At 47.5% G+C, this 13,132-nt stretch overlaps 1 protein-coding gene across 1 annotated transcript in view; it reads right to left on the bottom strand.

Annotated features, from left to right (window-relative positions):
* Positions 1–2,963, bottom strand: part of RAB3IL1 (RAB3A interacting protein like 1) — a 22,273-nt gene extending 19,310 nt beyond the window's left edge. The window contains exon 1 of the mRNA XM_004383856.2: positions 2,812–2,963. Within this exon, the coding sequence (XP_004383913.1) occupies positions 2,812–2,963 (152 nt within the window). The remainder of the gene's footprint in view (positions 1–2,811) is intronic.
* Between the last annotated feature and the right edge of the window lie 10,169 nt (positions 2,964–13,132).

Below are 13,132 nucleotides of genomic sequence, written 5' to 3'. Positions count from 1 at the left end.
CACCCCCCGTCCCCTATCATCTCACAGCCAACGCTGCAGTCAGGCTCTTCCAGCTGACTCCTTTCCAGCCATATTCCGCCCCAGGACAGAGCTCCCCCCTCTCCCGCTTAAGAACCTGCAATGGCTCCCGGGCTCCCTGATTGTCACAGGATTGTCACTCAAGGCCAGCAGACACCCTTCCGTGCCAGCCGCCTATCTACGAAAAATAGCACCTATGGCAATCAGTTTGACTGATCCCTCACAGCTGGCGACGGAAACTGCTATGGCCAGTAGAAACTGCTCATTGCACCCCCGCCCTCCGCCCAAGCTGCACCCAGAGCAAGCGCCCCTACCAGCCATACCTTCAATCCGCCTCTGCGAGGCCGTCCCCAGCCCTTCCTTCCCTCCACGCGCTCCTTTTCGGGGCTCCGTGCTCTGTCCCTGTTGTGTGCACCAGCCTGGCTAAGGTTGGGAGGAGTGAGGGGGCAGACCTCAAAACCAAAACAAATGTTCAGGGTCCTACTGGCTGAGTGCTTATCTGAGGGAGCACTCACCTTTGGCCCAAGCCTCCCACCCAGCCTCCCACCACGGGGGCTCCCACCTGCCTCTCAGCACACCTGTTCATCCCTGCCTTTGTCCATCATCTACTCCTGTAGAATGCACCTCCCCCCCCCACACACACACCTCAACTCCACCTGGGGCCAGATCCAGTTAGAGCATCATCCCTCTTCTCTCCTGCCAGGGACCATGCTCCCACCCTCAGTGTCTGGGGAGGTACTTGGCGGAAGGAGGGAGTCCCTTCCCTTCCTGATGCCACGAGAACTCTGGGTGCTCCACTTCCAGGCCCACAGACTCAGGGGCTCCAGGGTTGAGTTTGCAGATCTCCATTTGGGGATACATCATTCAGGCATTCAGCCATCACTTCCTGAGCACAAACTATGGGCCATGCAAGGTCTGGGTATGCAGAGGGAAACGACACAGACACAGACCTTGCTCTCCTGGGGCTCCAGTCTGGTGGGGGGATGAGAATACACCTCCAAGGACCCCCACTTCCGCAGCCACCTCTTGCCCCAGGCACACCTTGCCAAGTGAATAGTGTCTTTGTTGAAAATAGAAAACAGTGCCCCCTTCCCAGGTGAGCAGAGCCCATGCCAACGTACGAGGCTTGCTGAGTGGAGGGCAGGTTGGATTGCAGGCCTTGCTTGCTCCCTCAGTCAGCACCTTGTGCAGTGAACAACCTGGACAGCCCTCCGTGTCATCCCTTCTGGCTTCCCAGAATCATTCAGCTCAGGCCTCCCATGCCCTTCACTCTACGGGCAATTGTTTCCATGACTGTGGCTTCCTGGGGGCAGGGACCAGCTCCTTCTCGGCTCTGTGTTCCCCAGCACAGGGTCCAGCCCAAACAGATGTCCTGGTCCTATGTTTGTTACTTGAATCCTTCCCAAGTAAGTCTTGAGCAACTGCTGTCTTCCTGCCCCTTGCTCTGCACACTATTTAGGGGAAGGAAGAGAAGATGAGTAAAGGAGCCCAGCACAGGGCCTTCGCCCTCCAAGTCTTCAAAGCCCAGGCCGGAGATAGGCCCTGGCCCAAGCTGTGCTAACCCAGACCAATGGAGATAAGGGGTGCAGGAGGTGTCAGCCCAGGGCTGCAGCCTCAAAGGAAGACTCCTCAGCCCAAGGAGAGCTGGTGGCCTGAGGAGGCCCTTGAGGGAGGTCCCAAAGGACAACTGTGGGGTCACCATTCTGGAAGCACTGACTGTCCAAGGACTGACCACAAATATGCATCATCTGTTCATCCAGTTACCATGGCTCCTCCCAGCAGCCCAGGGAGCCCTGTTCCTCAACTGAAAAAGTTAGGCTCAGAGAGGTTAAGGAATCTGCCTGATGTCACATAGCCAGTGGTGGGGAGGATGAGACCCCTTACACCAGTGTTCCAAAAAGACACCCCAGAAACCAGAGGGTCCTCTGGAAGCTGCATACAGTCAGGCAACAAGGGTTACTGAGTGCCTGCTAGGTGCCTGTTAGGGGTAACAGGGAGGGAGAAGTGAAAGGTGTGTCCTCTGTCCAGGAGCCATTGCCCCACTCCAGCCAAACTCTCATTTCCCCTACCTCCACCCCCAGCCTGGCAGCCTTGGCCACAGACCCTTGGCTGGAGGCAAATGACAACAGGAGACAGCCAGCCTGGATAACCCAGGCTTTAATTCTAGACTTAGGTCTGTTCTCAGCTCACTGCGTGACCCAGGGTGAGTGTCTTGCCCTCTCTGAGCCTCAGCCTCCCCCTTGGTACAACAATCGAGTTGGCCAAAACAATCAGAGCCACCTCTTGATGCCAACCTTGTAAGACTTGACTCGAGTCAATTCCAACTCACAGCAACCCTATAGCACAGAGTAGAACTGCCCCATAGGGTTTCCAAGGAGCAGCTGGTGGATTTGAACTGCCAACCTTTTGGTTAGCAGCCAAACTCTTAACCACTAGCCACCCGCTCTCCAACCTTGTAAGAAAAACAAAAAACAAACAAAAAAAAAAACAAACTCATTGCCATCGAGTTGATTCCGACTCATACTGACCCTACAGGACAGAGTAGAACTGCCCCATAGGTTTTCCAAGGAACCCCTGGTGGATTGGAACTGCAGACCTTTTGGTTAGCAGCCGTAGCTCTTAACTGCTATGCCACCAGGTTTCCAACCTTGTAAGAGGCTCCACAGATTCTTCATAGTTCCATGCATTCCCCCACCCCTCTACCCGGGGCCCAGCTTCTCAACACCCCCTCACCAAACTCCCCTGCAGAGTGGCAAAACCCCGTCCCCACCACATCCCAGGTCCCTGGCTCACCTGTCTGTGACCCAGGGCTCCTCTCCCAAGTTCCCCTCAAGTACGGGGCCCAGGCCTGATGGGGCATAGCGGATAGCCCCTGAGCTCATGGCCAGGAAGACGGGACACTTCCCTCGGGCGGGGCACCTGGCAGGCTCCTCCAAGCTGTCCATGTCTCAGGGGCTAGGCCGAGGGTCCCTCTAGAGACAGCCCAGCGGGCAGGTGACAGGAACCTTCTCCCTGCCCCCAGGCTGAGCCTCATACTAACCTTTGCTATCTCTGAGGAGCAGCGGGCTGGAAAGGAGGCACCTCCCAGACAGGCCCCTATCTCCTGAAACCCTGTAATTATTAACTCCTGCAGTTCAGCAAGCAGCAGATGACACTGCGGGCCTCCTAGCCAGGCTCTGGGCCAGGGAAGGGGCGACACCCAAGGGTTGGTTGAGGCCTCCTCCTCTATGCCTGAGGCCCAGGCTTCAACCAGGCCTGAAGATGGGGCCACTTGTCCCCTCCCCACCCGGGTTAGCATGTTGGAAAAAGTTTGACCATGGCCCTATCACTAGCTGGCTGTGTGACCTTGGGCAATCGCTTAACCTTTCTGAGCCTCAGTTCCCTCATCTATAAAATGAGAACAATTCTGCCCTGTGAAGATGTGATGATCAAAGAAGATACCATTGGTGAAGTGTCTGCTGCAGTGTAGACTGAATCGAGTTTCCTATTCCCTTCTCCCTTGCCTTCCCTCTTCTTTCTGTGTCAGCCTCTGAGTCCCAGCTGGGAAGAAGCTGCCAGTTCTCTACCGGCCTCACACCCCACCCACCCTGTGGATAACAATATCTCTCACTGGAAGTTCTCTCAGCCTAATGCAAACCAGATGTTGGCCTCCCTTTCCTGGCAATGAATTTTCCATGGCCTGCTCCCACCTCCTTCCTGTTTTTTCTCCTTGCTGAACCCCTACTAAAATCTCCTGTGCCCCTATCTTCCTCTGCCGGGCAACCTCTGGGCCCACCTGGAAACAATTAATGGAAAACAGGATGTGTGAAAAGGGGGGAGAGTCTCCTCATCACCCCGACAGGGCAGGAGGGGAAGGGGCCTGCCTTGGCTGGTGGCAAAGTGGTGGGGAGTCAAGCCCCAGACAGTCCCTCAGAGGGAAACTGAGTCAGAGCTACTCTGGGGACTGTGTAGACAAACTTGTTACTTTCCAGACATACAGACATAGCCTGGGCTGGATGGGGAGCTGTGGGGATGTTGTCCTTGGCTGTGACCTCTTAGAAAATTCAGAGCCAGAAGAGGCCCATCCCTATCCTATCCTGTTGTAGATGAGGAAACTGAGGCTGGGAGACTTGTCTGGGATCACTAGTGAGTGGGAGCCAAGAGGCAGCCAGGTCTGGGACTGCTTGCCAGTGAGAGCTGCTGCCCCAAGTCACCTCCTAGGCTTGCTATCTCTGTGTCATTCCTGCCCCCCTTCCCCCGCAACCAAGCAGCTGAGCCTAGTCACAAGGGGAGCCTCCAGCCACCTCCGGGCTGCAGGCGAGAGGCTGCTGTGAGCACCTGGCCGGGCAGACCCTGAGGCAGCCGGAGGGTCACCGCCAGGCTAGGCCCAGGCGTGTGTGTGTGTGTGTGTGTGTGTGTGTGTGTGTGTGTGTGTGTGTGTCCCTTCTGCTCTGTGGACTCCCTTTGGGCAGCCAGGGGCTGGCCAGCACAGTGAGGACTCCCCCATTTCCATGAAAACAACAGCCCATGGGCTTCCCAAAAGCTGAGCTCTGGCCGCCCTTCCCTCTGCCAGCTGTGCAGACTGTTTGGACAACTGGATGGAATGTTTTGCAGAGAGAGTTCTCCCCGGATCCCTGAGCTCAGATTTCAAGAGGGAAGGAGGAGAGGATGCTGGGTCCGGGGGGAGAGGGAAGGCTCAGGAGGTCAACCATGGTCCTGGAGCACACTGCCCTCATCCCAGGCCTGACTCAGACCCCTTGGTGGGGAGCTGGAGTTGGGCCAGGGCCCCTCAGGGAAGGGTGGGACAGATGCTGTGGGTAGCCAAATTAGGTCAGAGATTTGGTCAGACCAACCCAATGAAGTCAGGCCCCAAGATCCTGGGCTGGGGAGGGGCTGGGCCCAGGAGAGCACTTTGAAAATGGTCTACAAGACCGTTTTGTCTACCACCACCCCAGCTTTACAGATACAGCAACTGGGATCAGAAGGAGCAAGCGCTAAGCTTGATCTTCTCACTGTCCAGGAAGTCCCCGCCCTCAACCCTAGCCCTAGGGACACACACACCCCAGCCAGGGAGCCATAATCCTTGCTTTTCCCTAAATAACACGAGCAAAATAACCTCCTCAAGTGCGGGACTCTAAATTCACAAAGAAAACACTCAGACAGAGCTCCCAGCCAGCCTCCGAGAGAGGGGCAGCAACCCACTTATGGACAAAGGATTGGAGGCCTTGAGAGCCAGGATTCCTGCTCTGGGGCCAGAGCTTCCCCACTGCCCCCTCCACACACACAGCTGCCCAGGCTTCCCAGAGTCCCCTGAAGAAACCCCTTCTCCGGTTAAGGAAGACATACAAGTTCTAAACCCAACTATATGGAAGATTGTTTGAGCCTCAGTTTATTGTTGTCGTTGTTAGGTGCCTTTGAATGGAATCCAACTCCTAGCAACCCCATGGAACAGAGTAGAATCACCCCATAGGGTTTACTAGGCTGTAGTCTTTACGGGACAGATGGAAGGTCTTTCTCCTGCAGAGTCATTGAGCTGGTTTGAACCACCAACATTTGGGTTAGCAGGCAAGCACTTAACCATTGACCCTCAGTTTACCCACCTTAAAATTGGGAAGATTATCCTCGACTCATCATCATAGGGTGGGGTAGTTGGCGAAGGAGGGTGGCTGTACGTGCACCGCTTTGGAAACTTACTCAAACATTTTTCAACGGCCAAGCCATTGGAGCTCAAACAAAGAAAGTAGGAGGATGGGGATTCCTTTGGGCCCAGATTACTGTGGGAACCCACAGAGGTGCCTGGGGGCCAGGGCTGGATTCCTAGAAGTGAAACTTGTTTGCCTACTCCCATCTCCCCAGCAGGAAAGTTCAGCCACCTAATGGAATTTGAAAACCAGCCAAGCCTTCAGGGATAGACATGACTAGTGACACCTGGTCAGCGGGTGGCTTTGTTCCAAAATGGTGGAATGTAGGGTGGGGCAGGACTGTGCTAGGATCTTTACATACATTATCTGAGTTCACCCTTGCAACCACCCAATGTGGTCCTTCATTGCTTTCTGTTCCCATTTTAAAGATGAGGGAACTGAGGCTTGGGAAGGTTAAATGATTTGGCTAACAGCTAACAAGTGAAGGATTTGTCTGACTTCAAATCTCCTGTTCTTATCCCTCCACCACCCACCCTCTCAGGATGAAGCATAAGGTGAGGCTTTCTAGAGAAAACAGAACTTGAAAATTAAGCAGGATTTAAATCTACAGAAATAGAGGGAGGGCATTCTATGCAGAGGGACCAGCAGAAACAAAGTCTTGGAGACGGGAAAGAGCAGGTCACAGACAGAGAGGCAAATCCTTCCCTATGGCTGAGAAAAGAAATAGCTAGAAAGGCAGGCTTAGGTTGAATTGTGAAAAGCCTCCAACAACAAGCTAAAGAGTTTGGACTTTATTCTGACTCCAGGAAGGTTGTTAAACATTTTTGAGCAGGAGTGACATGATCAGAGCCCGCTTTGTGAAGATGAAGTTGACAGCCATGTATGTAGAAAGTAGAAGTGAACATGTATCAAATACCCAGAGAGGGAAAGACTTTATAAACTTAGAAGCATTTGAAGAGATCTCAGCAGAAGACATCAATAAACTTACCTACATTAAAATTTCAAACTTCTCTATTTTCCCCACAAAACCAAAAAGCAAACCTGTTGCCATCGAGTCAATTCCAAGTCATAGCGACTCTATAAGGAATTCAAATTTTACATGTGCGATGAGATGGATCGCTTTTCTGTGGCCTCTCTCACCATGGTCTTGTAACTCCTACCCAAGTGATTGGGTGGGACTGTGCAAATAGGGTAATTGTGGCTCACCAAGGGGATTGGCCAGTTTTGCCATCCTGCTAGGCTTGAAATGAGCCATCCTAGAAGCGGGAAAGAGAGGATCCCACCACCACCATGGAAGAACATTCAGGAGTGGAGTGCGCCCTTTGGACTCCAGATCTTGGTGCTGAGAAGTTCCGGGAACCAGGACACAGAAAGAGAGAGAGCTGTAACACTGAAGACAGAGAGAAATGGCAGCAGGAATGACTGGCAGGAGATGGTGCACTGGACTTCCTGGCCCATAGAGTGAGAAAGCTGAGTGCCTTTGAGCCGAGGCTTACTGGCGGAGTGGGGTGCCTCTGGGCACTTATTGGCAGAGCTAAAAGAGCTTTGTAACACTTGCCTTAGCAGGGCAGAGGCTGAGGGGCCAGAGAGAAGCGTGCCTGTGGCACAGCTGGGAAGAGACTGTCCTGATGGAAGAACTATCCCCAGTGTTCCTGAGCCTGAGTTGTAACCTGTTACTTCCCGAATAAACCCCATAATCGTAAGTATTGTCTATGAGCTCTGAGTGACCACTGCAATGAATTATCGAACCCAACACAGAAGTAGAGAGTGCCGTGGGAGGGACGGCTGGTGTCAGAATTGGTTAAGAGGGCAGAAAGAGGAGGCATGTCTGACCTCCACTTCATAGGAATCAGCCTTGGGCTGTTGGTGTTGGTTCTCCTTCCCCCTTGTGAAGTTACAGGAGGCCAGACACCGCCCCCACACTCTTTTTACAATATGTAAGGACAAAGGGGAGTCATTGAAGGTTTAAGCAGGAGTGTGATGTGATCAGAGGAGCATGTCAAAAAGACGCCTCCTATGATTGTGCGTGGAATGGATTGGAGAATTTCTGCTTCTAATGATGTGATGGACTTGGAGAGCTGACGGACCTACTACAGAAAAAGAATATTCTGGAAAGACAGGCTATGATTCTTTGAGGACTTGTTGTTTCCCAAGATCTCCAAACATCACTTTCTCATCCACAAAGGAAAAGTGAGAATGCAGCTGGGAGGTTGGGGAGCTGAGTCTTGGGCAACTACTTAAAGTTAGGACCCTGAAGGAGGGCTGAAGCATCCCCTTGGCTCCGGGCAAAAGCAGATGCAAATCCTCTCTGGAGGAATGTGTTCACATGCTAGGACTTCAAGATTCCCTTTGGTTGATGTCAAGCACCGAGCTCACAATCAGAGATCATCAGCACATAAGAAGGCTAGCCACTATGAGTGAGAATCAGCAGAAACAGCACACAACAGATTTAGAAGCTTTAGGATTCCAGATAGTGGGGTTGTAGAGAACACAATATAGAAAGGTTGTGTGTGAATTAAGGAGCCCTGGTGGTGCAGTGGTTAAGAGCTCGGCTGCCAACCAAAAGGTTGGCAGTTTGAATCCACCAGCCGCTCCTTGGAAACCCTATGGGGCAGTTCTACTGTCCTATAGTGTCACTATGAGTCGGAATCGACTCCACGGCAATGGTTTGGTTTTGGTTTGGTGGTGCAATGGTTAAGTACTCAACTGCTAAGCAGATGATTGGCGGTTTGAACCCACCCAGCAGCTCCAAAGGAGAAAGAGCTGGAAATACGCCAAAAAAACCCTATGAGGCCCTTGGATGGTGCAAATGGTAAAGCATTAGACTACTGTTATGGATTGAATTTTGTCCCCAAAAAATATGTGTTATAAATCCTAACCTCTCGGGGGACATCTAGGTCAATTGGCATAAAAAAGTTTAAGAAAATATTCTGCAACCCACTTTGGTGAGTGGCATCTGGGGTCTTAAAAGCTTGCAAGTGGCCATCTAAGATGCATTCATTGATCCCAACCCACCTGGAGCAAAGGAAAATGAAGAACACTAAAGACACAAGGAAAATATTAGCCTAAGAAACAAAAGGGCCGCATAAACCAGAGACTCCATCAGCCTGAGACCAGAGGGACTAGATGGTGCCTGGCTACCACCAGTGACTACCCTGACAGGGAACACTACAGAAAGTCCCTGACGGAGCAGGAGAAAAATGGGGTGCAGAACTCAAATTCATGTAAAAACACCAAACTTAATGGTCTGACTGAGACTAGAGGAACCCTCAGAGACATGGCCCCAGACTCTCTGTTAACCCAGAACTAAAACCGTTCCTGAAGCCAACTCTTCAGACAAAGATTAGACTGGACTGTAAAACATAAAATGATACTCGTGAAGAGTGTGCTTCTTAGTTCAAGCAGATACACAAGACTAAATAGGCAGCTCCTGTCCAGAGACAGGACGAGAAGGAAGGAAGGGACAGGAGCTGGGTGGATGGACACGGGAAACCTGAGATGGGAAGGGACAGTGTGCTGTCACATTATAGGAATTGCAGCTAGTGTCACAGAACAATATGTGTATAATTTTTTTTGTACGAGAAATTAACTTGAGCTGTAAACTTTCACCTAAAGCACAGTAAAAAAAAAAAATTAAGGAAAAAAAAAATCCTAACCTCTGCCTGTGATTATACTCCCGTTCATGAATGGGTTATGTTTGTTATTGTTAATGAGGCAGGATTAGGTTATGTCAGTGAGGATTAGGTTATGTTTATTATGTTAATGAGGCAGGATTGAGGTATACCTTGAGTCAATCTCTTTTGAGATATAAAAGAGATTAAACAAGCAAGCAAAAGAAGCAGAGAGGGGGGAAGACAGATGCCAAACCACATAAAGATCGTCCAGAGCAGAAGCTCAGAAGAGACAAGGACCTTCTTCCAGAGGCGACAGAGAGAAAAAGCCTTCCCCTAGAGCCGGCACCCTGAATTCAGACTTCTAGCCTCCTAAACTGTGAGAAAATTAATTCCTGTTTGTTAAAGCCACCCATTTGTGGTATTTCTGTTTATAGTAGCACTAAAAAACCTACTAACTGAGAAGTTGTTATTTCAAACCCACCCAGAGGTGCCTCAAAAGTAAGGCCTGGTGTCATGGATTGAATTATGTCCCCCCAAAAAATGTGTGTATAAGTTTGGCTGGGCCATGATTTCCAGTATTGTGTGATTGTCCTCCATTTTGTGATTATAATTTTATGTTAAAGAGGATTAGGATGGGATTGTAACACCCTTACAAAGGTCACATCCCTGATCCAAAGTAAAGGTAGTTTCCCTGGGGTGTGGCCTGCACCACCTTTTATCTTGCAAGAGATAAAAGGAAAGGGAAGTGAGCAGAGAGTTGGGGACCTCATACCACCAAAAAAGCAGCACCAGGAGCAGAGCATGTCCTTTGGACCTGGGGTTCCTTTGAGGAGAAGCTCCTAGTCCAGGAAAAGATTGATGACAAAGACCTTCCTCCAGAAGCAACAGAGAAAGCCTTCCCCTGGAGCTGATGCCTTGAATTTGGACTTGTAACCTACTAGACTGTGATAGTATCAATTTCTCTTTGTTGAAGCCATCCACTTATGGCATTTCTGTTACAGCAGCACTAGATGACTAAGACACCTGGTGATCTGCTTCTGAAAGGTCACAGCCCTGAAAACTCTATGGAGCAGTTCTACTCTGCACACAGGGAGTCACCATGAGTTGGAATCAACTAGACAGCAACTAACAACAACAATCTATATCTATCTATATCTCAAACCAGTGACCTAAACTTCCACCTTGAGAAATTAGGGGAAAAAAAAAGAGCAAAAGTGGACCCAAAGCAAGCAGAACAAAAGGAAATAATAAAGATTATAGTGGAGACAAATGAAATAGAAAATAGGAAAACAAAAGAGAGAATCAACAACACTAAGAGTTAGTTTTTTGAAAATATCAACAAAATTGGCAAACTTTTAAATAGACTGAGGTAAAAAAAAGAGACATAAGACTCAAATTACTAAAATCAGGAATGAAGGTGGGGACATTACTACCAATCTTACAGAAATAAAAAGGATTATAAGAGAATGTTATAAACAATTGTATGCCAAAACATTAGATAGCCTAGATGAAACAGACACATTCTTAGAAACACATAAGCTACCAATACTGACTCAAGAAGATATAGAAAATCTGAATAGATCTACAATAAGTAAAGAGATTAAATCAATAATTAAATAAACTTCCAACAAAGAAAAGCTCAGGACTAGATGGTTTTACTGGTGAATTCTATCAAACCTTTAAAGAAGCATTAGCTCCAATTCTTTTCAAACCCTTCTAGAAAATAGACAGGGAGCACTTCCTACTCATCCTATGAGGCCAAGCATTCCTCTGAAGCTAGATGAAGTCACCATGAGAAAAAAGAAAACTACAGACCAATATCTCTTATTAATATAAATGCAAAAATTCTGTCCAAAATACTAGCAAACAAAATCCAGCAGCATGTTAAAAGGATTATATACCATGACCAAGTGGGATGTATCCCAGGAATTCTAAAGTGATTCAATGTACAAAATTCAATCAATGTAATACACCATGTTGATAGAATGAAGGAAATAAACTACACGATCATCTCAATTGATGCATGAAAAACATTGGACAAAATACAACACTGGTTTTTAAATAAAAACACCAAACAAACTAGGGATAGAAGGGTACTTCCTCAATTGGATAAAGGTTACATATGAAAATCCCTCAGTTAACATCATATATAATGGTGAAAGCTTTCCCCCTAAGATCAGGAAGAAGACAAAGTCATCCATTTTTGCCACTTCAGTTCAACATTGTGCTGGAAGTTCTAGCCAGGACTATAATGCAAGAAACAGAAATAAAAGGCATCAGAATTGGAAAGAAAGAAAGAAAACTATTTCCACTCATAGATGGCATGACATTTTATATAGAAGATCTGAAAGAATCCACACACACACACACACACACACAATTAGAGCTAATAAATGAATTCAGCAAAGTTTCAGAATACAAGATCAACATATAACAATTAATTGTATTTTTATGCACTAGCAATGAACAATCCAAATATTGAAATGAAGAGAACAATTCCATTTACAATAGTGTCAAAAAGAATAAAATTCACTGAGCTGTATGTGTGAAGATTGTTGCAATGTCAACTGTTTTGTTACCTATATATTTACCACAATAAAAACAAAAGAACAAAATATTTATGAATAAATTTATCCAAAGAGGTGCAAGACTTGTGTGCTGAAAACTACAAAAGATTGTTGAAAGAAATTAAAGTATACCTAAGTAAATGGAAAGATATCCTGTGTTCATGAATTGGAAGATGTACAATTGTTACCAAACCAAAACCAAACCCAGTCACTGAGCTGATTCCAACTCATGGTGACCCCATAGAACACAGTGAAACTGCCCCATAGGGTTTCCAATGCTATAAATCTTTACGGAAGCAGACTGCCACATCTTTCTTCCTTGGAGCTATTGGTGGGTTCTAATGGCCAACTTTTTGGTTGGCAGCTGGGAGATTTAACCACTGAGCCACCAGAGCACCTCGATATTGTTAAGATGCCACTATTCCCCAAGATCTACAAATTAAATGCAATCCCTTTCAAAATTCCAACTACCTTTTTTGTAAAAACGATCATGCTTATCCTAAAATTCATATGGAATCACAAGGGACCCCAAATAGTCAAAACAATTTTGAAAAAGAAAAGCAAAGTGGAGGACTCATACTCCCAATTTTAAAACTTACTACAAAGCTATAGTAACCAGAGCAATGTGGCACCGACATAAGGATAGACATATAGATCAACGGGATAGAATTGAGGGTCCAGAAATATCTATGTTCAATTGATTTTTGACAAAGGTGTGAAGAACTTTCAATGGGGAAAGAATAGTCTCTTCAAGAAATGGTGCTGAAACAACGGGATATTCACATGCAAAAGAATGAAGTTGATCCCTTACCCTATACCATACACAAAAATTAACTCAAAATGGATTGAAGACTAAATCTAAATGTTAAAATTATAAAACTCTTAGGAGAAAACATAGGGATAAATCTCCATGACCTTGGATTTGGCTATGGTTTCTTAGATATGATAGCAAGAACACAAACAACATAAGAAAAAATAGATAAATTGGACTTTGTCAAAATTAAAAACTTTTGGAGTTCCGGCAGAATGGCACTCTAGGCAGAAGGACCACGCCGTCCCTCCACAGCAAAGATCCGAAAAACTAAGCCGAACAGAGAATACAACAATCCTGAAACCCTAAAACATCAAATGAAGAGATAACAAACTCAGCCAAGTACCAAATGGAGTGAGAAAACCGACAGAGAACGGAGAGCAAGGAGAGATTCATGCAGAGGTCCATACCAATCTAGGAAATGAATTCTCGAGGACTATCCAAAACCAAAAGAAATACAACAGGGAATCAGAGCAGTTAATCAGTAAATGACAACAACAT

This window comes from Trichechus manatus, unplaced genomic scaffold, assembly GCF_000243295.1.
Source record: "Trichechus manatus latirostris isolate Lorelei unplaced genomic scaffold, TriManLat1.0 scaffold00113, whole genome shotgun sequence".
Taxonomy (NCBI): Eukaryota; Metazoa; Chordata; class Mammalia; order Sirenia; family Trichechidae; genus Trichechus; species Trichechus manatus.
Note: the sequence above shows the minus strand (reverse complement) of the source record. Positions and strands in the feature narration are given on the sequence as shown.